The sequence below is a fragment of the Oncorhynchus kisutch genome, unplaced genomic scaffold (genome assembly GCF_002021735.2).
Source record: "Oncorhynchus kisutch isolate 150728-3 unplaced genomic scaffold, Okis_V2 scaffold4028, whole genome shotgun sequence".
NCBI lineage: Eukaryota > Metazoa > Chordata > Actinopteri > Salmoniformes > Salmonidae > Oncorhynchus > Oncorhynchus kisutch.
The window spans coordinates 147,344-172,941 of NW_022265973.1; the positions used below are offsets into that span (position 1 = coordinate 147,344).

A 25,598-nucleotide genomic window follows, 5' to 3' on the forward strand; every position below is an offset into this window, starting at 1 on the left:
GTTTGGATCAGTAAAGTTTCTTCTCATGACCTCAGCAAGCCAAATACATTGTCAAATACATCATATATTTTAACTTACTTTCATTTTTAGGAATGTGATACAATATGTCTACAGGAAAGTATAATTAAAGTCAACTTTTCAAAGTGCTGGTAGTGAGTTAACATTTCTATCATCTGAAGCATGAGCGCAAGATGGAAATACAGGCAGGAGAAGCATGGCTACTTGAAAATAGGGGCAGGAGAAGCATGGCTACTTGAAAATAGGGGCAGGAGAAGCATGGCTACTTGAACATAGGGGCAGGAGAAGCACGGATACTTGAACATAGGGGCAGGAGAAGCACGGATACTTGAACATAGGGGCAGGAGAAGCACGGATACTTGAACATAGGGGCAGGAGAAGCACGGATACTTGAACATAGGGGCAGGAGAAGCACGGATACTTGAACATAGGGGCAGGAGAAGCACGGATACTTGAACATAGGGGCAGGAGAAGCACGGATACTTGAACATAGGGGCAGGAGAAGCACGGATACTTGAACATAGGGGCAGGAGAAGCACGGATACTTGAACATAGGGGCAGGAGAAGCACGGATACTTGAACATAGGGGCAGGAGAAGCACGGATACTTGAACATAGGGGCAGGAGAAGCACGGATACTTGTAAATAGGGGCAGGAGAAGCACGGATACTTGTAAATAGGGGCAGGAGAAGCACGGATACTTGTAAATAGGGGCAGGAGAAGCATGGATACTTGTAAATAGGGGCAGAAGAAGCATGGATACTTGTAAATAGGGGCAGGAGAAGCATGGATACTTGTAAATAGGGGCAGGAGAAGCATGGATACTTGTAAATAGGGGCAGGAGAAGCATGGATACTTGTAAATAGGGGCAGGAGAAGCACGGATACTTGAAAATAGGGGCAGGAGAAGCACGGATACTTGTAAATAGAGGCAGGAGAAGCATGGATACTTGTAGCATCGTCACAAGACTTCCGGGAACACTTGCGAAACAGACCAAGCGGACCAGGTTGGGGTTGGAGAAGTCAACGAGAGAAGTGAACAATTCTTCCTTAGTTGTTAACTTTCTCAATCTAAAAAAGGCACAATGTCTTCAGTAGTTGAACACGTCATTACTTCAACCTCGTGAAAGTGACAAACTGGCACGTTTTCATTTTCTTCTAAATCAACTTTAAATCGAAGGAGTGCTTTTGATTTGACGGCCTACACATCTGCGGTTTTGCCGCGAGCCGATGACGTTTCTGTGTATGAGCTAATCAACGTCGCCACGATCTGGGATTTCTATTGGAGAAGCAGTCTCTGCCTGTCTCTATACTGTAGGTCTTTGCTTGCAGAGTTCATCCATGTGAATACATGTTTCGGCCCATACTTCAGGTGATAGAAATATTAACTCCATACCAGCGCTCTGAAAAGTTTGTAATTAAATATATTGTCTCACATCCCAACCTGCAAAAGGAGAAACCGAACAGACAACTGGTAAAGTAAGTTAAAATATAATTGTATTCAACATTCTGGTGTAGAGCTTGTGAGAAGACATTTTCCTGACAAATATATGCCAATCATCTCAGACTGTGAACCAGAGGTATCACCACAGATAGAACAATGAGCCAGATATTCTAAAGGATGCATAAATATGAAGCATCCAGTTGGCGTTTCCACTCACTACCAAATATGGTGATGAGAGGATGGCCAGTGGCCGGAACTCCATACAGTTCATTTCCAAAACTGATCCATTTGCTCCAATTGGAAACAACAGACCAGAAACTATCTTGGGTTAGTTAAACAAATCTTTGCTAACACAGTCATTGTCAGGCAACTAGCTCATTTTCTATAGTGAACAAAATATAAACATGTAAAGTGTTGCTTCCATGTTTAATGAGCAGAAAAAAAAAGATCCCAGAAATGTTCCATATGCACAAATATGCTTACTTCGCTCAAATTTGTTTACATCCCTGTTAGTGAGCAGTTCTCCATGTTTGGCATATCAAGAAGATGACCAAACAGCATTACAGGCATATCTTGTGCTGGGGACAAATGGCCTCTCTAAAATGTGCAGTTTTGTCACAAAACACAATGCCACAGATGTCTGAAGTTGAGGGAGCACGCAATTGGCATGCTGACTGCAGGAATGTCCACAAGATCTGTTGCCAGAGAATGTAATGTTCATTTCTCTACCATAAGCCGCATCCAAAATCGTTTTACAGAATTTGGCAGTAGTCCAACCGGCCTCAATATGACTACATGTAACCACGCCAGCCCAGGACCTCCATATCCGGCTTCTTCACCTGCATGATCATCTGAGACCAGCCACCCAAACAGCTGAAGAAACTGAGGAGTATCTGTCTGTAATAATGCCCTTTTTTGTGGAAAAACTCGTTCTGATTGGTTGGGCCTGCCATGCCCACCAATGGCTGTGCCCCTGCCCAGAAACTTGAACTCATTAGATTAGGGCATAATGAATTTATTTCAATTGACTGATTTCCTTATAAGAACTGTAACTCAGGAAAATATTTTAATTGTTGCTTTTATATTTTTGTTCAGTATACAAAGGCTAGTGATAAACATAGCTAGCTTACAAGCTGATCATTCTGGTTTTCATAACACAGTATGTTCGCTAACATTAGCTAACTACAGAATCCCAAAGCTTGGAAAAGTTAAATTAAATAACGAGGATCATGAACACAAAAGTACCATAACTATCTTTCAGTCATAAAAAATATATATTTAATTGAATTTGGCAGAGAATGTTCCTTGCTTTGTAACCATTGCGTAAGTCATTTAACTTAGCAGCTTGCTCGCTATAGTAGCTAGTCGCTGTTGTGAATCATATCGAATTGACAAGTTAGCAACGCATTCAAGGAGGAAACGAGAAAACAAATATATACATTGATAGAGCGTGTCAACAATAAAACACAGTAATCCTACTTACAATGTTTAAAAGACAAGTCAAATCTCTATATATTACATACCAAGCGTGTAGCTAGATTTCTGTTCACCTTCCTTGAGATAAGTGCGCACTTCACCGACGTAATATGACGCAATTTCTTGAACGTTCTGACAGATGTCGTCATAATCAAGGGACGAATTTCATCGAAATTATGTGACTTGTAGTTCCTTAGGTCGATTTTTTTTTCTAGAGATTCTAAAGACGTGTAAAATGAATTCCAACAGGTGGCGGCACATCTTCATCCACCAAAAAGTGCTGCAACCTTTGCAAGTCAACTTTTTAGGATAGCATATCTGTCAGTTTCATCTTGCTTATGACTCTTTGGAAATCTTTATTTTTTATTTTTTAACGGGCCTTTGCACATTTACGTTGATAAAGAAATACGTATGTTTACTATGAGTGTAATGTTTACTGTCATTTCTGATTGTTTATTTAACTTTGATCTATTTCACTTGCTTTGGCAATGTAAACATATGTTTATCATGCCAATAAAGCCCTCTGAATTTAATTGAATTGAGAGAGGGAAAGATGGAGAGGAGGGAGGAGAAAGCGAGCGAGACAGAGAAAGAGTGGCCCTCTATATTCGGCTATGTAAGAACAGCGATGGGTGAGGGGCCAACCTCTCCACATGTGACTACAGTGTCCATTTCTAGAGGAAGAGTGGCACACTCGGTCACGGTGTGTTCTTGCCCTTTCGTTGGGATTAGAGATGTAAAATAATAATAATTCAACCGTTAATGCGTGTTTTTGTTTGTTTGTTACATATATCTTCATAAGTTTATTTCATCTCATTATTGATCGGATTTTCCCCCCTTTATTTTTCGTGTGGACATTTTGAGAAAAATACTTTTTTTGTATTTCTAAACTTTTCTTTCTAAAATGTCAAAGTTTGCTCGCGTATTTTTGTAGTCCACCTTCGTCTATGGAATCATCTTGGGGATATTAGAAATAGCCTAACGGACATGGAGGAGTTTATCAACTTTTCCCACACAAGGTGCCTTTTGTTCGTGAATAAGGCAGCGTGCTTTTGGAAGACTAGACCATGAGGGAACCCATCGAGCGCACAACTGTCGATTAGGCGACTGGTTGCTTGAGAGCGTCAAACTAAAATGGTAAGGAATGATCCGTTTTAAACCAATTTCTTTTTATAAATGTTTTCATTTTTTAAAAGTTGTTGCTTTAGTGTTTTCATTATTTTTAAAAAGTGTTTGCTACTTTTTATTATTTGAGAACAAATAACATGGCATGGTCTATTGATGATTTATTGATGACGTTTTCCTACTTTATCACTAGCCTATTAACTAATTACCGTGTAAGGACTTCCTGCTGTATAAACGATGTACTGTATCCAGTGTGGATGACTACACAGGATTTGTGTTGTATCTTACCTGATAGCCCTTGGCTTGATTTCTAAAGACCAAACACTATCTGTCTGGGTATACCTGCATGAGCTGGAAGCACCACCAATGGATGAGGACTTCTAGGGTATCAAACAACCCACAGTGATATGATACCAGCGCTGCCCTCTGTCAATGTGCCAGCCTGTCAAGATCCAATACAGCCTGGTGCGGCAGGTAGCCTAGAGTGGTTAGAGGCGGGCCAGTGGCCGCAAGGTTGCTGGTTTGAATCCCGGGTCTGATAGGACAAATCTTTCTGGAAGTGAGCTGGCAGCCTGGAAGGTTGCTGGTGTCAAGTCCTAGAGGCATTACCTGCCGTTGTGCTCTTGACCAAGGCACTTAACCCCTCTCAACAACAGCTCCCCGGACACCCAGTGTGACAGCTCTGCTCCTAAACCTGTACATGTATGTGTTTCCTTCGGAGGGGTTGGTTAAAGGCAGAAGTGACATGTCGGTTGGACCTTGTGTGCAATTGACCAATAAAGTCATCTTGATCTTAATCTTAGCCTGGTCCCAGATCTGTTTGTACTTTCTTGGCCATAGGGTTTGGTAAGACAGCACAAACATATCTGAGTCCAGGCTAGATCCATTACAGAGTACCACTGAACTGCTCTCTGTAAATATGAGGCTACCTGCCATAGGGGCACGGGGCACAACCGTTCCTTTATCATGCTTTAAATAGCCCTGTGTAATTACAGTATTACAGTATGTTAAGCTAAACGTCTGTTGATAGGAGTAAGGCAAAATCACCCGAAGTGAAGTCATGTTGCTATATGTCTGTGGTGCCTATGGTCGCCTAATGTACCTGCAATGGTAAACTGTTAATTACTTTGTCAAGGTAGGGTAAAAAAATAAAACAGCTGATAGTTTCTATTCTGAAATGATTCAAGATTTCACTTGATACACTGCTTTGCACCGCCAGAACAGGTGCCAATTAAACCATATGCTCTCCAAGCTTCGCTGACTGCATTAATTGAAATTTCACACAGAGAAACGGTTACAAATGTGATTGTCATGCTGGCTCTTCTATCTTCAGTCCCCTTTCATTTAAAAAATAAATAAATAAATCCTATTTGAGCCTTAAGAAGGAGGCATCCATTAAAAGCATTTGTAACATGCTGATAAATGGGGAGATGGTGGTTCCTTCATGAGCTGATCATCAAATGTGTCATACGCCTCGGTGGGTTGTGAATGTTTCGATGGCAGCTCTATAAAGATGAGTTCTTTCTGACACCACGCTTCTACGGGATAATAAGCTCAGATAATTGGTGTGTACTGGCTTACATTATAAATCATGAAACCATTTGAAAGAAAATACTATTTTGTAGATGTTCTTTTGATGGTTTTCACAGTAATCTATGATCCCTAGTGGCGCAAGCGGTCTAAGGCACTGCATCTCAGTGCAAGAGGTGTCACTACAGTCCCTGGTTCAAATCCAGGCTGTATCACATCCCGCTAGGATTGGGAGTCCCATAGGGCGGCTCACAATTGTTCCGGGTTTGTCCAGGAGTAGGCTGTCATTGAAAATAAGAACTTGTTTTTAACTGACTTGCCAAGTTATATAAAGGTTTTTATTATTTATTTTACCTTTATTTAACCAGGCAAGTCAGTTAAGAACATATTCTGGGAACAATGGGAACAATGGGTTAACTGCCTGGGGCAGAACGACAGATTTGTACCTTGTCAGCTCGGGGGTTTGAACTCGCAACCTTCCGGTTACTAGTCCAACACTCTAACCACTAGGCTACGCTATTCCATTCTATAGCTCATGCTATGGGACTTAGAGTAGAGTTTTTACTGAATATACAAATACACCATGTTAGAGAACAACCGTTGGACCCAACACAGTCACGTGGTGTTATTAAACTATGCCAAAAACCACCCGTATGACAAATAACAAATGAAGCAATCTTCGTCCAGTTATGGGCAATTGTTAAGCAATCATCAGGAAGCTCTCAATGCATTTCCCTTCTCATTTCCCCTGGCATGTCTCCCATTGGCTGAGGTCTGTGGATATATGATGATGGCATGTCTCCCATTGGCTGAGGTCTGTGGCTATATGATGATGGCATGTCTCCCATTGGCTGAGGTCTGTGGATATATGATGATGGCATGTCTCCCATTGGCTGAGGTCTGTGGCTATATGATGATGGCATGTCTCCCATTGGCTGAGGTCTGTGGCTATATGATGATGGCATGTCTCCCATTGGCTGAGGTCTGTGGCTATATGATGATGGCATGTCTCCCATTGGCTGAGGTCTGTGGCTATATGATGATGGCATGTCTCCCATTGGCTGAGGTCTGTGGCTATATGATGATGGCATGTCTCCCATTGGCTGAGGTCTGTGGCTATATGATGATGGCATGTCTCCCATTGGCTGAGGTCTGTGGCTATATGATGATGGCATGTCTCCCATTGGCTGAGGTCTGTGGCTATATGATGATGGCATGTCTCCCATTGGCTGAGGTCTGTGGCTATATGATGATGGCATGTCTCCCATTGGCTGAGGTCTGTGGCTATATGATGATGGCATGTCTCCCATTGGCTGAGGTCTGTGGCTATATGATGATGGCATGTCTCCCATTGGCTGAGGTCTGTGGCTATATGATGATGGCATGTCTCCCATTGGCTGAGGTCTGTGGCTATATGATGATGGCATGTCTCCCATTGGCTGAGGTCTGTGGCTATATGATGATGGCATGTCTCCCATTGGCTGTGGTCTGTGGCTATATGATGATAGCATGTCTCCCATTGGCTGAGGTCTGTGGCTATATGATGATGGCATGTCTCCCATTGGCTGAGGTCTGTGGCTATATGATGATGGCATGTCTCCCATTGGCTGAGGTCTGTGGCTATATGATGATGGCATGTCTCCCATTGGCTGTGGTCTGTGGCTATATGATGATAGCATGTTTCCCATTGGCTGTGGTCTGTGGCTATATGATGATGGCATGTCCCCCATTGGTTGTGGTCTGTGGCTATATGATGATGGCATGTCTCCCATTGGCTGAGGTCTGTGGCTATATGATGATGGCATGTCTCCCATTGGCTGAGGTCTGTGGCTATATGATGATGGCATGTCTCCCATTGGCTGAGGTCTGTGGCTATATGATGATGGCATGTCTCCCATTGGCTGTGGTCTGTGGCTATATGATGATGGCATGTCTCCCATTGGCTGTGGTCTGTGGCTATATGATGATGGCATGTCTCCCATTGGTTGTGGTCTGTGGCTACATGATGATGGCATGTCTCCTATTGGCTGTGGTCGGTAGCTATATGAGGATGGCATGTCTCCCATTGGCTGAGGTCTGTGGCTATATGATGATGGCATGTCTCCCATTGGCTGTGGTCTGTGGCTATATAATGCTGAGTACCTCTCATGCATGCACTCAAATGTCCTCCTCGATTAGTCTTTCCACGATTCCTCGCGTCCTCTTCCTTCTGAAACAGCGTTGGAGGAAAAGATCCAAGGTCCATCTCTTCTGACCTAATCCTCTAATGTGTTTTGAGGAGAAAGGACACCGGGAATCGAGAAAGGATGAATTGGGATAGAGCCACGGAGTGAATTTAAAAAAGGCCTGGGTTGGGATCTTTAGTGACTGACCAGTTGAGGGACACTGGGCCCTCTCTGTGTGGACAAACTGTATTGCGACTGACTGGTTTTCCGCACCAACAACCCTTTGGGAGAGTACAATGGTTTTTCAATGAGTAACATGTTACACCTTAGGCCTTGGCATGGCAGGGATCCAAACAGGCCAGGAGGGTTGTCAGTCTCTGACCAGCTGACGTGCAGGTGACTCTAGGGCTGGTCGGCATTTATTGAGATGAGTAATGTATTGGAGGCAGCTCTACAGAGTGGTCACTAGCTGACACAGCCACAAAGTCATACAATCTGATTTTAAACCTAACCTAACCCTAACCTTAACCACTCTGCTAACCCTACTTCCTAACCCTAACCACTCTGCTAACCCTACTTCCTAACCCTAACCACTCTGCTAACCCTACTTCCTAACCCTAACCACTCTGCTAACCCTACTTCATAACCCTAACCACTCTGCTAACCCTACTTCCTAACCCTAACCACTCTGCTAACCCTACTTCCTAACCCTAACCACTCTGCTAACCCTACTTCATAACCCTAACCACTCTGCTAACCCTACTTCCTAACCCTAACCACTCTGCTAACCCTACTTCCTAACCTTAACCACTCTGCTAACCCTACTTCCTAACCCTAACCACTCTGCTAACCCTACTTCATAACCCTAACCACTCTGCTAACCCTACTTCATAACCCTAACCACTCTGCTAACCCTACTTCCTAACCCTAACCACTCTGCTAACCCTACTTCATAACCCTAACCACTCTGCTAACCCTACTTCCTAACCCTAACCACTCTGCTAACCCTACTTCCTAACCCTAACCACTCTGCTAACCCTACTTCATAACCCTAACCACTCTGCTAACCCTACTTCCTAACCCTAACCACTCTGCTAACCCTACTTCCTAACCTTAACCACTCTGCTAACCCTACTTCCTAACCCTAACCACTCTGCTAACCCTACTTCATAACCCTAACCACTCTGCTAACCCTACTTCATAACCCTAACCACTCTGCTAACCCTACTTCCTAACCTTAACCACTCTGCTAACCCTACTTCCTAACCCTAACCACTCTGCTAACCCTACTTCATAACCCTAACCACTCTGCTAACCCTACTTCATAACCCTAACCACTCTGCTAACCCTACTTCCTAACCCTAACCTTAACCACTCTGCTAACCCTACTTCCTAACCCTAACCACTCTGCTAACCCTACTTCATAACCCTAACCACTCTGCTAACCCTACTTCCTAACCCTAACCTTAACCACTCTGCTAACCCTACTTCCTAACCCTAACCACTCTGCTAACCCTACTTCCTAACCCTAACCACTCTGCTAACCCTACTTCATAACCCTAACCACTCTGCTAACCCTACTTCATAACCCTAACCACTCTGCTAACCCTACTTCCTAACCCTAACCTTAACCACTCTGCTAACCCTACTTCCTAACCCTAACCACTCTGCTAACCCTACTTCCTAACCCTAACCTTACATTTACAATATAGATGTGACCTAAAAAATGTTTTAAAATGTAAATTTAACTAGACAGGTCAGTTAAGAACCCACCCACAAGCCTATACCCCCCCCCCCCCCCCCCATGGCTGTGCCCCTGCTTAGTGACTTGAAATCCATTGATATTTTTATTTATTTAACTAGGCAAGTCAGTTAAGAACAAGTTCTTATTTGATGGCCAAACCCGGACAACGCTGGGCCAGTAGTGCGCTGTCCTATGGGACTCCCGATCACAGCCGGATGTGATACAGCCTGGATTCAAACCAGGGACTGTAGTGATGCCTCTTGCACTGGGATGCAGTGCCTTAGACCACTGTGCCACTCGGGAGCTGAAAAAGATCGCAATGCTGTGATCTCAGGCCGGAATTTTTTTTTACAGTCTGAACTCTGTGAGAGACGTTTGTGTCTGTGACATGTGGGCAGACGGTGTAAGACGGAGATGGTCAGAGGGAGATTTCCTCTCTGTAGAAAACACAGACTCAGTGCACTCCAAGTCCAACTTGTGATTACCAACTAGTCCACGTCAACAGTGAGTGCTGGGTCTAGTTCCAATTCAAAACTTACTCTACGTCCTCCAACTCATTCACTTTTTGAGAGGGTTTCACAGGATTTGTCTAATCATTTTGGGAGTTAAGATTTGCAGTCTTTTGGACAGGCTACTGTAGCAGCCTGAGGCAGACAGAGGTTGCAACAGGGTGTTGGAACTCAGCCTTCATAGCACCAAAAAAATAGATAGGAAATCTGAGGCATCATGGGAATTCAGAAGACAGAAAGGGGGGAACTTCAGGTATACTGGGATTTTGGATGAATACATGTATACCATTTTTATGCCTCTGCATCCAGAATAAAATAAGTTAGAGGTAGTTTCGCAAACCAATGCCAACTAGCGATGGCACAAAGGAAGTTAGAAGTTAGAAGTAGTTTCTCAAGCTAATGCTAACTAGCGATGGCACCATGACTGGAAGTCTATTATGACAAAGCACAAACCTAATGTCAAAGACTATAGTGTCCGAGTGAAAATGTCTAAAATACACCAAGGCTGCAGTGTATTTGGGTCCGGAGTTACAACAAGAGCTTCATCCTCAGCTTTAATGGGAGCTGCTGTCTCTCTGGGGCTGTGTCCCAAATGGCTCCTATTGCCTGTATAGTGCACTGCTTTCAAACATAGGCTCTGATCTGATCTGAAAAAATACCAATTAGTGGAAAAAAAATATCAGAATTGGGCTGCCTGTCTAAACGCAGCCAGGGACAAGTGAATACGAGTCGGTTGTTGTGTTTGCAGCAGTTTGTATGAATCTGAGTGGTTACATACAGTACATGTTAAATGGTTACGAGACAGAGATAATGAGACTCTTGCTGTAATCGAAGGGAAGGTACCACTGAAGGTCTCCGTATTCAGGCAGGCAGCTTGAAGCAGAAGTGTGTCACCATCCAGGCCCTGAAGAAGGCACAGTTATACCGAAATGTTGGTGATTTACCTAATAAATTACATAGAGTTTATATATACAGTCGTGGCCAAAAGTTTTGAGAATGACACAAATATTAATTTCCACAAAGTTTGCTGCTTCAGTGTCTTTAGATATTTTTGTCAGATGTTACTATGGAATACTGAAGTATAATTACAAGCATTTCATAAGTGTCAAAGGCTTGTATTGACAATTACATGAAGTTGATGCAAAGAGTCAATATTTGCAGAGTTGACCCTTATTTTTCAAGACCTCTGCAAATCGCCCTGGCATGCTGTCAATTAACTTCTGGGCCACATCCTGACTGATGGCAGCCCATTCTTGCATAATCAATGCTTGGAGTTTATCAGAATTTGTGGGGTTTTGTTTACACACCCGCCTCTTGAGGTTTGACCACAAGTTCACAATGGGATTAAGGTCTGCGGAGTTTCCTGGCCATGGACCCAAAATATCGAAATGTTGTTACCCGAGCAACTTAGTTATCACTTTTGCCTTATGGCAAGGTGCTCCATCATGCTGGAAAAGGCATTGTTCTGGATAGTTGGGAGAAGTTGCTCTCGGAGGATGTGTTGGTACCATTCTTTATTCGTGGCTGTGTTCTTAGGCAACATTGTCAGTGAGCCAACTCCCTTGGCTGAGAAGCAACCCCACACATGAATGGTCTCGGGTTTCTTTACTGTTGGCATGACAAAGGACTGATGGTAGCGCTCACCTTGTCTTCTCCGGACAAGCTTTTATCCGGATGCCCAAAACAATTCGGAAAGGGGATTCATCCGAGAAAATGACTTTACCCCAGTCCTCAGCAGTCCAATCCCTGTACCTTTTGCAGAATATCAGTCTGTCCCTGATTTTTTTCCTGGAAACAAGTGGCTTCTTTGCTGCCCTTCTTGGCACCAGGCCATCCTCCAAAAGTCTTTACCTTACTGTGTGTGCAGATGCACTCACACCTGCCTGCTGCCATTCCTGAGCATGCTCTGTACTGGTGGTGCCCCGATCCTGCAGCTGAATCAACTTTAGGAGATGGTCCTGGTGCTTGCTGGACTTTCTTGGGTGCCATGAAGCCTTCTTCACAACAATTGAACCGCTCTTCTTGAAGTTCTTATAGATCTGATAAATGGTTGATTTAGGTGCAATCTTACTGGCAGCAATATCCTTGCCTGTGAATCCCTTTTTGTGCAAAGCAATGATGATGGCACGTGTTTCCTTGCAGGTAACCATGGTTGACAGAGGAAGAATAATGATGCAGTGGTGTAAAGTACTTAAGTAAAAATACTTGAAAGTACTACTTAAGTCGTTTTTGGGGTATCTGTACTTTACTTTACTATTTATTTTTTTGGCAACTTTTACTTCTCAACACTCTTCTCTACAAAGAAAATGATGTACTTTTTACTCCAAACATTTCCCTGAGACCCAAAAGTACTCATTACATTTTGAATGCTTAGCAGGACAATACAAATAGTCTAATTCACAAACATTCCTGGTGAACATCCCTGGTGAACATCCCTGGTGAACATCCCTGGTGAACATCCCTGGTGAACATCCCTGGTGAACATCCCTGGTGAACATCCCTGGTGAACATCCCTGGTGATCCCTACAGCCTCTTATCTGGTGGACTCACTAAACACACCCTTCATTTGTAAAGGATATCTGAGTGTTGGAGCGTGCCCCTGGCTCTCCTTAAATATATATATATTTTTTGACATAAATGATGCCATCTGGTTTGCTTAATATTAAGAAATGATTTATACTTTTACTTTGATACTTAAATATATTTTATCAATGACATTTACTTTTGATACTTAAGTATATTTAAAACCAAATACTTTTAGACTTTTACTGAAGTAGTATTTTATTCGGTGACTCACTTTTACTCAAGTCATTTTCTATTAAGGTATCTTTACTTTTACTTTATGACTAAATTGGGGACTTTTTCCACCACTGGTCTGGAGTAAAAGGTCCTGTCCTCAGGCCTGCTCAAATCAAAACATATTTTACTGGTCTGGAGTAAAAGGTCCTGTCCTCAGAGCTGCTCAAATCAAAACATATTTTACTGGTCTGGAGTAAAAGGTCCTGTCCTCAGGCCTGCTCAAATCAAAACATATTTTACTGGTCTGGAGTAAAAGGTCCTGTCCTCAGAGCTGCTCAAATCAAAACATATTTTACTGGTCTGGAGTAAAAGGTCCTGTCCTCAGAGCTGCTCAAATCAAAACATGTTTTACTGGTCTGGAGTAAAAGGTCCTGTCCTCAGAGCTGCTCAAATCAAAACATGTTTTACTGGTCTGGAGTAAAAGGTCCTGTCCTCAGAGCTGCTCAAATCAAAACATGTTTTACTGGCCTGGAGTAAAAGGTCCTGTCCTCAGAGCTGCTCAAATCAAAACATGTTTTACTGGTCTGGAGTAAAAGGTCCTGTCCTCAGAGCTGCTCAAATCAAAACATGTTTTACTGGTCTGGAGTAAAAGGTCCTGTCCTCAGAGCTGCTCAAATCAAAACATGTTTTACTGGTCTGGAGTAAAAGGTCCTGTCCTCAGAGCTGCTCAAATCAAAACATATTTTACTGGTCTGGAGTAAAAGGTCCTGTCCTCAGAGCTGCTCAAATCAAAACATGTTTTACTGGTCTGGAGTAAAAGGTCCTGTCCTCAGAGCTGCTCAAATCAAAACATGTTTTACTGGTCTGGAGTAAAAGGTCCTGTCCTCAGAGCTGCTCAAATCAAAACATGTTTTACTGGTCTGGAGTAAAAGGTCCTGTCCTCAGAGCTGCTCAAATCAAAACATGTTTTACTGGTCTGGAGTAAAAGGTCCTGTCCTCAGAGCTGCTCAAATCAAAACATGTTTTACTGGTCTGGAGTAAAAGGTCCTGTCCTCAGAGCTGCTCAAATCAAAACATGTTTTACTGGTCTTATTTACAATGACAGCCTACCCCGGCCAAACCCTAACCCTGGACGACACTGGGCCAATTGTGTGCCACCCTATGGGACTCCCAATCACGACCGGTTGTGCTACAGCCTGGAAATAAACCAGGGTCTGTAATGACACCTCTAGGACTGATATGCAGTGCCTTAGACCGCTTCGCCACTCGGAAGCCCCTACTTAATGATCACAGCCTTTTACTGTAGCTACTGCCAGGGGGACCTCATAAACTGACGTTTCCACATTATGTGGCCCTAATTGCTCCTTGTTCCCCATATAGGGCACCTCTTTAGGGGGCGCTTGTCAGAAGTTGTACACTATGTAGCGAATTTGGGTGACATTTAGGACACAGTATTAATGATCACGGGTTACTATAGCAACCATTAGAGGGACCTAATGAACTGACCTTTACACACACAGATGTGCCTTTTGAAACATACAGTTTACAAGTTTTAGCCAGCTATACGATTCAAATCAGATGGTTTACAAGTTTTAGCCAGCTATACGATTCAAATCAGATGGTTTACAAGTTTTAGCCAGCTATACGATTCAAATCAGATGGTTTACAAGTTTTAGCCAGCTATTCGATTCAAATCAGATGGTTTACAAGTTCTGCCTCATGTTTATACACTTTTCCCGATATCGATATTAGATAGACATTTGAATAGAAAGAGACCATAGTGCTGTCGGCCTACAGCTGGTTTGTCACAAAACCATGGTAGTTGTGGTGGCAGACACATAGACAACGGGTTAACCTGTCTCTGTTCATTGAATGGGCCATTATATCAAACCGGTTCAATAATGATGTACATTTTCACCTCAATCATCACCTCAATCAATGTAGTAATTGTTACTGTGGGTGAATAGCCACAGTCTCTCGGCATGTAAGATACCCTTTCTAATGGCAGGCAGTGAGTTTAAAGGGGCAATCTGGGATTGGTACATCCATTTATTTTTATGAATGATATAATAGCCATTGATATTTGAAGAATATAACTTAATTTAAGAGTGGTTACATTTCTCCAGCCACATCCTTCAGTTGTTTACAACAACAATAAACAGTGGTGTGTTGACCGCTTTGGTTTAGTTTAAAACCCAGATCGCCCGTTTCATCTTGGATCATTAGTCAGGGATTAAAGCCAAGCTAACATTATCCCAACAGTAACATTATAGTAATCCTTCAGCAGAATGGGCAGGATATCCCTAAATAGGCCTCATTACATCCGTCTTTGTCTTCAATGGATAGACTCTACTCACTCTGCAAGCCAGGTACAGCTAGGGATGCATCCCAAATGGGACCCTATTCCCTACAATGGGCCCTGGTCAAAAGTAGTGCACTTTAAAGGGAATACTGGTCAAAAATAATGCACTATAAAGGGAATAGTGGTAAAAAATAGTGCACTATAAAGGGAATAGTGGTCAAAAATAATGCACTATAAAGGGAAAAGTGGTCAAAAATTGTGCACTATAAAGGGAATAGTGGTTAAAAGTAGTGCACTATAAAGGGAATAGTGGTCAAAAATAATGCACTATAAAGGGAATAGTGGTCAAAAATAGTGCACTATAAAGGGAATAGTGGTCAAAAGTAGTGCACTATAAAGAGAATAGTGGTCAAAAGTAGTGCACTATAAAGGGAATAGTGATCAAAAGTAGTGCACTATAAAGGGAATAGTGGTCAAAAGTAGTGCACTATAAAGGGAATAGTGATCAAAAGTAGTGCACTATAAAGGGAATAGTGGTCAAAAGTAGTGCACTATAAAGGGAATAGTGGTCAAAAGTAGTGCACTATAAAGAGAATAGTGGTCAAAAGTAGTGCACTATAAAGGGAATAGTGGTCAAAAGTAGTGCACAATAAAGGGAATAGTGGTCAAAAGTAGTGCACTATAAAGAGAATAGTGGTCAAAAGTAGTGCACTATAAAGGGAATAGTGGTCAAAAGTAGTGCACTATAAAGGGAATAGTGATCAAAAGTAGTGCACTATAAAGGGAATAGTGATCAAAAGTAGTGCACTATAAAGGGAATAGTGGTCAAAAGTAGTGCACTATAAAGGGAATAGTGGTCAAAAGTAGTGCACTATAAAGAGAATAGGGGTTCATTTGGGACCAATACCTGGTTTTATATCCTGCTGCAATTCTGCTTGCTCACACTCTCACAGTCTCATAATGGTTACACTGTATGGCCCCGTGACAAGCAGGTTTTCCCCTTTCCATTTCTGTTTACTTTTTGCCTCTGTGCTCTTTCCCATATATCCCCTGTTCAAAGGTAACTGTTTTACTGCAGTGTTAGGTCACTGTTTAGGTGCTCAGTCTGGGAGCTCTCTGGTGGAATAATGAAAGCCCTTCTTCGCTATTCATAGCACCTCCGTCACTCGGTCCCGTCAAGAACATTCTCAAGACCGCCCTCTGCCGGTGGCGCCACAGTGTTGCCTTAAGGATCTCTACAGATCGGTCGGTGTCCCATCCTCGGGACGGTTGAGCTAATGTGCGCTAATGTGATTAGCATGAGGTTGTAAGTAACAAGAACATTTCCCAGGACATAGACATATCTGATATTGGCAGAAAGCTTAAATTCTTGTTAATCTAACTGCACTGTCCAATTTACAGTAGCTGTTACAGTGAAATAATACCATGCTATTGTTTGAGGAGAGTGCACAATTATGAACATGAAAAGTTATCAGTAAACCAATTGGGCACATTTGGGCAGTCTTGATACAACATTTTGAGCAGAAATACAATGGTTCATTGGATCAGTCTAAAACTTTGCACATGCACTGCTGCCATCTAGTGGCCAAAATCTAAATTGTGCTTAGCCTGGAATAATACATTATGGCCTTTCTCTTGCATTTCAAAGACGATGGTACAAAAAAACGTTTGGCTTTTACTTTGTACTATCTTTTACCAGATCTGTTATATTCTCTCCTACATTCAGTTCACATTTCCACAACCTTCAAAGTGTTTCCTTTTAAATGGTATCCAGAATATGCATATCCTTGCTTCAGGTCCTGAACTACAGGCACTTAGATTTGGGTCTGTCATTTTAAAGCGAAAATTTAAAAAAAGGGGCAGATCCTTTTAAAGTGGTGATAAAAGCCCAGTCATTCTGGACGGAGGCTAAATTTACACTACAGTGCCTGGAAATGCGATGAAATTGCTAAAGTAGTCAAATATTTAGTAGGAAATGTCTTTGCTAGCATTATCATCTAGTCAAATTTACTTTAGACAGATGTCAATGTTGTCATTAGCTAGTTCTTAAAGAATAGCTGGCAATGCTGACACTAGCTAGCTAAAATCCGGTGGCCTCCCCTCAATCTTAGCTAGCTAGTTAACGTTATACTGCATCTAAAGTCAATCTGGTGACATCAAAATGATGACAAAAGGTTTCCCCACTAATTATTTGCCTCCTTTTGAATGCCATGGTATTTACAAGCCACTGTAAGGCACTTTTGATGAAATCTTCATCGGTGCTCTATTACGATGCATTGAGTAGAACGCTCAGTCCTAAACAAACGTTCAAAACAATATTGTGAAGGAAATCAACAACCCATGAATAGCCTGGTCCCAGATCTGTTTGTATTAACTTGTGAACTCCTATCTCCATCATTGAATAAATCATTAGGAGTTGGTAAGACAGCACCAACATATCTGAGACCAGGCTACAGTACGTCTTCACCAGACTGTGGTTTGTTCTAGTAGCCTGCTGGACATGTCACTGAGTGCTCTTGAGTCTTCTCTTAAAATACCTCATTGAGTGCTGACATAAAGGAGCAGCTGGTGGATTGGGTACCTTGGTGACATACATTACATGGACAACAGTGGATTAGGTTATTTCAGCCACACCTGTTGCTGACAGGTGTATAAACTTGAGCACACAACCATGCAATCTCCATAGACAAACATTGTCCGTAGAATGGCCCATCCTGAAGAGCTCGGTGACTTTCTGCCCTGCTAGACCTGCCCCCTGCTAGAGCTGCCCCCTGCTAGACCTGCCCCTGCTAGACCTGCCCCTGCTAGACCTGCCCCCTGCTAGAGCTGCCCCTGCTAGAGCTGCCCCCTGCTAGACCTGCCCCTGCTAGAGCTGCCCCCTGCTAGAGCTGCCCCTGCTAGAGCTGCCCCCTGCTAGACCTGCCCCTGCTAGAGCTGCCCCTGCTAGAGCTGCCCCCTGCTAGACCTGCCCCTGCTAGAGCTGCCCCTGCTAGAGCTGCCCCTGTCAACTGCAAGCGCTGTTACTGTGAAGTGGAAATGTGTAGGAGCAACAACGGCTGTTTCAGTATAACAATGCCCCTGTGCACAGAGCGAGGTCCATACAGAAATGGTTTGTCAATGATTTTGGAATGAGATGTTCATTGAGCAGGGGTCCACATACCTTTGGCCATGTCATGTTTGACCGTATTGGTTGCATTCAAAGCCTATATATTTTGTTCCTCTGTGTATGGGTCATGTTACAACACATTTGTATGCTATTATCGCCATGTAGATGCAATATGATCGACCTATATGCAATATTACATATTATTGTAATTGATTTGAGACAGAGAGAGGCTCAGTCCGAGCAAACATTGTTTTATCTCTAGAGGGACACCAGCTTTCAACACTAGCATTGTGGGCGGGTTCTTGAAATCCCCCCCGTAGCCCTAAAGAAAACCCAGACAGACCCAAGGGATGTAGCAGATTAAATTCCCCCGGTGAAACCACTCTGACGCTTTCTATTCTTACACCACTGTGGTATGAAATTATATTATCGTCTCCCTGAAAATGGGTCCGACACCAATTGACGGGAAGCTAGCATGACCCATAAACACAGCTATTAAACTCCCACCTTAAACCACCAACATGCTGACTAAGCGACGAGGCACTGATACATTTACATCAAGCTATACTGTAGCATACTGTATGTAGAACCTGGGATACTTTCTCCTCCATTTGACTGGTTATCAACAGATTAGTTTTCAGAAGATTTAATCTAACACAACTATACTATAATAATTTATGTAAACTTTACTATAAAAATGTAAGCTATCTCTACTATAACAGTTGAAGTCCTCTCTACTATAACAGTTGAAGTCCTCTCTACTGTAACAGTTGAAGTCCTCTCTACTGTAACAGTTGAAGTCCTCTCTACTGTAACAGTTGAAGTCCTCTCTACTGTAACAGTTGAAGTCCTCTCTACTATAACAGTTGAAGTCCTCTCTACTATAACAGTTGAAGTCCTCTCTACTATAACAGTTGAAGTCCTCTCTACTATAACAGTTGAAGTCCTCTCTACTATAACAGTTGAAGTCCTCTATACTATAACAGTTGAAGTCCTCTCTACTATAACAGTTGAAGTCCTCTCTACTGTAACAGTTGAAGTCCTCTCTACTATAACAGTTGAAGTCCTCTCTACTATAACAGTTGAAGTCCTCTCTACTATAACAGTTGAAGTCCTCTCTACTATAACAGTTGAAGTCCTCTCTACTGTAACAGTTGAAGTCCTCTCTACTGTAACAGTTGAAGTCCTCTCTACTGTAACAGTTGAAGTCCTCTCTACTATAACAGTTGAAGTCCTCTCTACTGTAACAGTTGAAGTCCTCTCTACTGTAACAGTTGAAGTCCTCTATACTATAACAGTTGAAGTCCTCTCTACTGTAACAGTTGAAGTCCTCTCTACTATAACAGTTGAAGTCCTCTCTACTATACCAGTTGAAGTCCTCTCTACTATAACAGTTGAAGTCCTCTCTACTGTAACAGTTGAAGTCCTCTCTACTATAACAGTTGAAGTCCTCTCTACTATAACAGTTGAAGTCATCTCTACTGTAACAGTTGAAGTCTTCTCTACTATAACAGTTGAAGTCCTCTCTACTGTAACAGTTGAAGTCCTCTCTACTGTAACAGTTGAAGTCCTCTCTACTATAACAGTTGAAGTCCTCTCTACTATAACAGTTGAAGTCATCTCTACTGTAACAGTTGAAGTCTTCTCTACTATAACAGTTGAAGTCCTCTCTACTATAACAGTTGAAGTCCTCTCTACTATAACAGTTGAAGTCCTCTCTACTATAACAGTTGAAGTCCTCTCTACTATAACAGTTGAAGTCCTCTCTACTATAACAGTTGAAGTCCTCTCTACTATAACAGTTGAAGTCCTCTCTACTATAACAGTTGAAGTCCTCTCTACTATAACAATTTAAGTCCTCTCTACTATAACAATTTAAGTCCTCTCTACTATAACAATTTAAGTCCTCTCTACTATAACAGTTGAAGTCCTCTCTACTATAACAGTTGAAGTCTTCTCTACTATAACAGTTGAAGTCATCTCTACTATAACAGTTGAAGTCTTCTCTACTATAACAGTTGAAGTCTTCTCTACTATAACAGTTGAAGTCCTCTCTACTATAACAGTTGAAGTCTTCTCTACTATAACAGTTGAAGTCCTCTCTACTATAACAGTTGAAGTCCTCTCTACTGTAACAGTTGAAGTCCTCTCTACTGTAACAGTTGAAGTCTTCTATACTGTAACAGTTGAAGTCCTCTCTACTATAACAGTTGAAGTCCTCTCTACTATAACAGTTGAAGTCCGCTATACTATAACAGTTGAAGTCGTCTCTACTGTAACAGTTGAAGTCCTCTATACTATAACAGTTGAAGTCCTCTCTACTATAACAGTTGAAGTCCTCTCTACTATAACAGTTGAAGTCCTCTATACTATAACAGTTGAAGTCCTCTCTACTGTAACAGTTGAAGTCCTCTATACTGTAACAGTTGAAGTCGTCTATACTATAACAGTTGAAGTCCTCTCTACTGTAACAGTTGAAGTCCTCTATACTATAACAGTTGAAGTCCTTTAAGGTTTGTGTTCTTGTTTACAGTACTGTAGCGTGTTCATTTCATTTTGCAGAACGATGCAGCCGTGTATACGATGTAAAATACAACAACGATCAACCGGAGGACTGTTTGAATAGGCAGCGGGAGTCTGGAGAAGAGAAGGAGATTGGCAGAAGCTATTAAAGAAGACATTCCGTGACAGCAGCAGATCCCGACACTGCTTCATCACAGGATGAGGATGAAATACACAATCTCCCTTGTCTTCATTGTGGCACTGGTCATCATTGAGAAGGAAAACAACATTATCTCACGGTAAACCTGAGCCCATCTCCATGATCAACACAGAGAGAGAGAGTGTGTGTGTGTGTGGTGAGTGTGTGTGTGTGTGTGTGTGTGTGTGTGTATGCGTTAGGCCTGTCTGTTCTCCCTCAGATTGGAACAGGCTCACCTTTATTCATAGCAGTGTGTTTGAGACATTCGTTTCAGCTACTCGGCCTCAAGTGTCATGCTGTGTTTTCCAAGTCGTCTGATTGGATGAAGTAGTCATGTTTCAATTGCATAGATTGTTTACTTACTTTAATTGATTTCACTGTCTGTGGATAAGATGGTCTTGTAAAACTATAAAACATGTTGTTTAACACTCATGTAACACTACCAACCCTGTCTTGTAGGGTTTCAGACAAGCTCACCCCAAAGCAGACCCCCCAGACACCCCTTCAGCCCAGTAACTCTGCGTCAGCCCTGGGTCTCCTGAAGTTGAATGGCTCCTCCTTCTCTACCCTGAGCAAGCTGGACCCTGTCTTCACCCTCATGAAGAGACGCCTGGAGAACTACACCGAGCAGAGGTCTGTGTGTGTAGCATGATATACTATTTATCATACAGTAAGACAAGCAGTCTGGTCTTAATGGCTACATGTACTCCTAAATCTACACCCTGTACAGCCAGGAGAGGACTGGCCACCCCTCAGAGCCTGTCCTCTCTAGATTTCTTTCTAGGTTCCTGCCTTCCAGGGAGTTGTTCCTACACACTGTGCTTCTGCCTCTGCATTGCTTCTTCTCTGGGGTTTTAGGCTGGGTATCTGTAAATCACTTAGTGACAACCGCTGATATAAAAAAGGCATTTATAAAATATATGTGATTGATTGACACTACAGTACCTAACATATCATGTTTGATCTCAGTAAAGACATTCCTGAAGCTAGCATAGTGGTGTCCCCACTCCTGATCAGTATTTGTATGTGTGCTGTCCAAGTGGTTGGGAATCATGTTTTTTTATTTTTTATATCCGATTCGATTGACATTGGACAATAACGTTTTGTATTTTGTACTGTATTGTAGGTCAGAGGTCATAGGGTCAGCTGGAAACAGAAAGCACATCCTCCTATTGGCCACCACGCGGACAGGCTCCTCCTTCGTGGGCGAGTTCTTCAACCAGCAGGGAGACAACATGTTCTACCTGTTCGAGCCGCTGTGGCACGTGGAGAGGTCGCTGACATTAGAGGGCGGCGGGACCAATGCCACAGCCGCCGCCCGGGCCTACCGGGAAGTCCTCCAGGGGCTCTTCCTGTGTGACTTCACCCCTCTGGAGAGCTTTATTGACCCACTTCCTGTAGACCACGTCACCTCAGCCCTGTTCAGGAGAGAATCTAGCAGCTCTCTCTGTGAGGAGTCCGTCTGTAGCCCGTTCGTTAAGAAAGTCTTTGAACGCTACCATTGCCGGACCAGGAAGTGTGGTCCCCTCAACCTGACCACGGCGTCCGAGTCATGCCAGCAGAAGGAGCACAGGACCATTAAATCCGTCCGGGTGCGCCAGCTGGAGACCCTGAGACCCCTCGCCGAGGATCCTCGTCTGGATATCAAGTTCATCCAGCTGGTGAGGGACCCCAGGGCGGTTCTGGCCTCCCGCATGGTGGCCTTCTCCGCCAAGTACAACAACTGGAAGAAGTGGGCGGTGGACGGAGATGTGCCCATTGACGACGACGAGGTGAGGAAGCTGAAAGGCAACTGCGACAACATCAGGATGTCTGCGGAGGTCGGCCTGAGGCAGCCGTCTTGGCTGAGGCGGAGGTACATGCTAGTACGGTACGAGGATATCGCTAGATTCCCTATGAGGAAGGCAGCGGAGATGTACAAGTTCACCGGGATCCCGTTCACTCCTCAGGTAAAAGACTGGGTGTTAAAGAACACCCAGGCTTCCAATGAAGCTAGTGGAGTGTATTCAACACAGAAGAACTCCTCCGAGCAAGTGGAGAAATGGAGGTTCAGCATACCGTACAAACTAGCCCAGGTGGTGCAGAGGGTTTGTGGACCCACGATGAAACTGTTTGGGTACAAGTTTGTGAACAGCGAGGCGATGCTGACGGACAAGTCTATCAGTTTGATCGAAGAAAAGATTTTCATACAAAACTTTTCATAGACATTTTACGGTAACTCTGAACTCTGCTCATCAGACAAAGTGGACCAACAGATAAGATTATGAAATGATATTTGTGAGGATATTTATTGGGGACTGTACTAGTATACAACAGAGTAATGTATAAGACACTTTATAGATACATATTAAATTATAACATGTTACACTCCAGGGTGTAGAAGGAAATACACATTTTTGTGTGTAATGAAAAGGAACGAATACAAAAACAAGTACTACCTTTTAACTTTTTACAGGGACATTTAACAAAAGAAAACCCTTGGTACATGAGTACTACATGGTAGAAAACACTTGTTATATAAGTACTACATGGTAGAAATCCCTTGTTACATGAGTACTACATGGTAGAACACCATGGTAGAAATCCCTTGTTACATGAGTACTACATGGTAGAAAACCCCTTGGTACATGAGTACTACATGGTAGAAAATCCCTTGTTATATGAGTACTACATGGTAGAAAACACTTGTTATATAAGTACTACATGGTAGAAATCCCTTGTTACATGAGTACTACATGGTAGAACACCATGGTAGAAATCCCTTGTTACATGAGTACTACATGGTAGAACACCATGGTAGAAATCCCTTGTTACATGAGTACTACATGGTAGAAATCCCTTGTTACATGAGTACTACATGGTAGAAAACCCCTTGGTACATGAGTACCACATGGTAGAAATCCCTTGTTACATGAGTACTACATGGTAGAAATCCCTTGTTACATGAGTGCTACATGGTAGAAAACCCTTGTTATATGAGTACTACATGGTAGAAAACCCCTTGGTACATGAGTACTACATGGTAGAAATCCCTTGTTACATGAGTACTACATGGTAGAAAATCCCTTGTTATATGAGTACTACATGGTAGAAAACACTTGTTATATGAAAAGTTGTTTGTTATGCACCTTTACCACCTTTTCACCCCAGGTAATTCAAGCTTTTTAAATCTGGTTTTAGGGTGGCCAAGCTTGAGTCCTTCAACAGTTTCCCTGTTGAAGTGTATTTTTTTTTCTGTCAAGCCACGGGTTAATAACATTAGCTGGTTTTTAACTGAGCTGTAGAGAAGGGAGTTAAATGAATGGCTTTGCTCTGTGTGTGTGGAAAGCAAGACAGTGGCAGGACATTCCAATGTCTTTGGTCTTGTATGTTCTATAGCATTTACCTATAAAGAAGGGATGTTCTTTCATGTTAATTTAATATATTATGTTATTTGTATTGAGATTGAGAGATTATGGCCATGGCTTTTGCACATGCTACATAGATGGATAGTTTTCTCCCCGCTAACTGATGGGACCCCTTACTTCCAGACCTGGGTTCAAATAGTATTCAAAATCTTTCATACGGTTTTAGCATTTGCTTTAGCCTGCCAGGAGTGCCATATGGGTGGGATTTGCTGTTTTTTAGATTATTCTATTGGTTAATAACACCAGCTAAAGTATTTGAAATTATTTCGAATACTATTTGAACCCAGGTCTGCTTCGTGAACACATCGGCTAGGTGAGTATCTGTACATGCATGTTGCTGTTTTAGTTTTAATTGGCTGTTAGTGTTTCGCGTCGTGGAAGTCGACGGTGAGCGTAGCGACTCATTCTGTAAAAACAGATGTCTTCGGTGGTCCTGTATGTACAGACATTGTGTGTCCCAAAAGGCACCCTGTTCCCCATAATGCACCATAGGGAATAGACACATACATTCCTCCTGCAGCTGGTTTGCAGAATTGTGTGAGGTTTATCAGCAGCTTTCTGTCCTTTGACACAAGTCTCCTGGCTGGTGATGATGGACGAGAAGAGGACCCGGGGACTAAAAGACTGGGTGTACGTTCCAAATGGCACCCTATTCCGTATATGGTGCACTATTTTTGACCACTGCCCCATTGGGATCTGGTCATAGGTAGTGCACTATGTAGGGAATAGGTTGCCCTTTGGGAGGCGTTATGGTTTTTGTCTATATGTATGCCTATGCCCTTTCTCATTCTGGTGTTAAGTTTACTTTTCATTTCAGTGGAATTCACTATTGTTGTATGTGGTTGTTTGGCCTTTTACTGTACAAGTAAATTGAACACTGAACAAGTCTACTTTGTTGTTTCCTTGTTTTGCTGTCAGATGTATTTTAAACTGTTAGGTGACATTTCCTCAAATATATGTTCTATGTGTAGGGTAGCATTGCTTATTCATATGGAGAAATCTCAAACCGATTTGACGCATACTAGCCACGAACATTGGAGACATTCATTAAGCCCAGTGCAGGACTCTCCAACCCTGTTCATCGCCAGAGCAGGACTCTCCAACCCTGTTCCTGACCAGAGCAGGACTCTCCAACCCTGTTCATCGCCAGAGCAGGACTCTCCAACCCTGTTCCTGACCAGAGCAGGACTCTCCAACCCTGTTCCTGACCAGAGCAGGACTCTCCAACCCTGTTCCTGACCAGAGCAGGACTCTCCAACCCTGTTCCTGACCAGAGCAGGACTCTCCAACCCTGTTCATTGCCAGAGCAGGACTCTCCAACCCTGTTCCTGACC

The 25,598-nt window shown here is 42.8% G+C and overlaps 2 protein-coding genes across 5 annotated transcripts in view; one reads left to right on the top strand and one right to left on the bottom strand.

Moving 5' to 3' along the window:
* The window catches only part of LOC109883477 (growth hormone-inducible transmembrane protein), a 40,080-nt gene extending 35,310 nt beyond the window's left edge, over positions 1-4,770 (bottom strand). The window contains exon 1 of one of the 4 annotated variants that reach the window (XM_031821893.1): positions 2,984-3,079. Coding sequence is in view for 1 of the 4 variants with exons in the window: in XM_031821894.1 (XP_031677754.1) it covers positions 4,404-4,409 (6 nt within the window). In the remaining 3 variants the exon portion in view is untranslated. Of the gene's footprint in view, positions 1-2,983; positions 3,101-4,403 lie in introns of those variants that run through there. The other 3 variants (XM_031821895.1, XM_031821894.1, XM_031821896.1) reach the window with 3 other exon arrangements.
* On the top strand, positions 3,472-25,152 carry LOC109883476 (carbohydrate sulfotransferase 3). The gene is made up of 4 exons (XM_031821892.1): positions 3,472-4,073; positions 20,719-20,957; positions 21,317-21,490; positions 21,984-25,152. The coding sequence occupies exons 2-4, from the start codon at positions 20,878-20,880 to the stop codon at positions 23,059-23,061; spliced, it is 1,332 nt and encodes a 443-aa protein (XP_031677752.1). The 5' UTR covers positions 3,472-4,073; positions 20,719-20,877; the 3' UTR covers positions 23,062-25,152.
* The last annotated feature ends 446 nt before the right edge of the window (positions 25,153-25,598 follow it).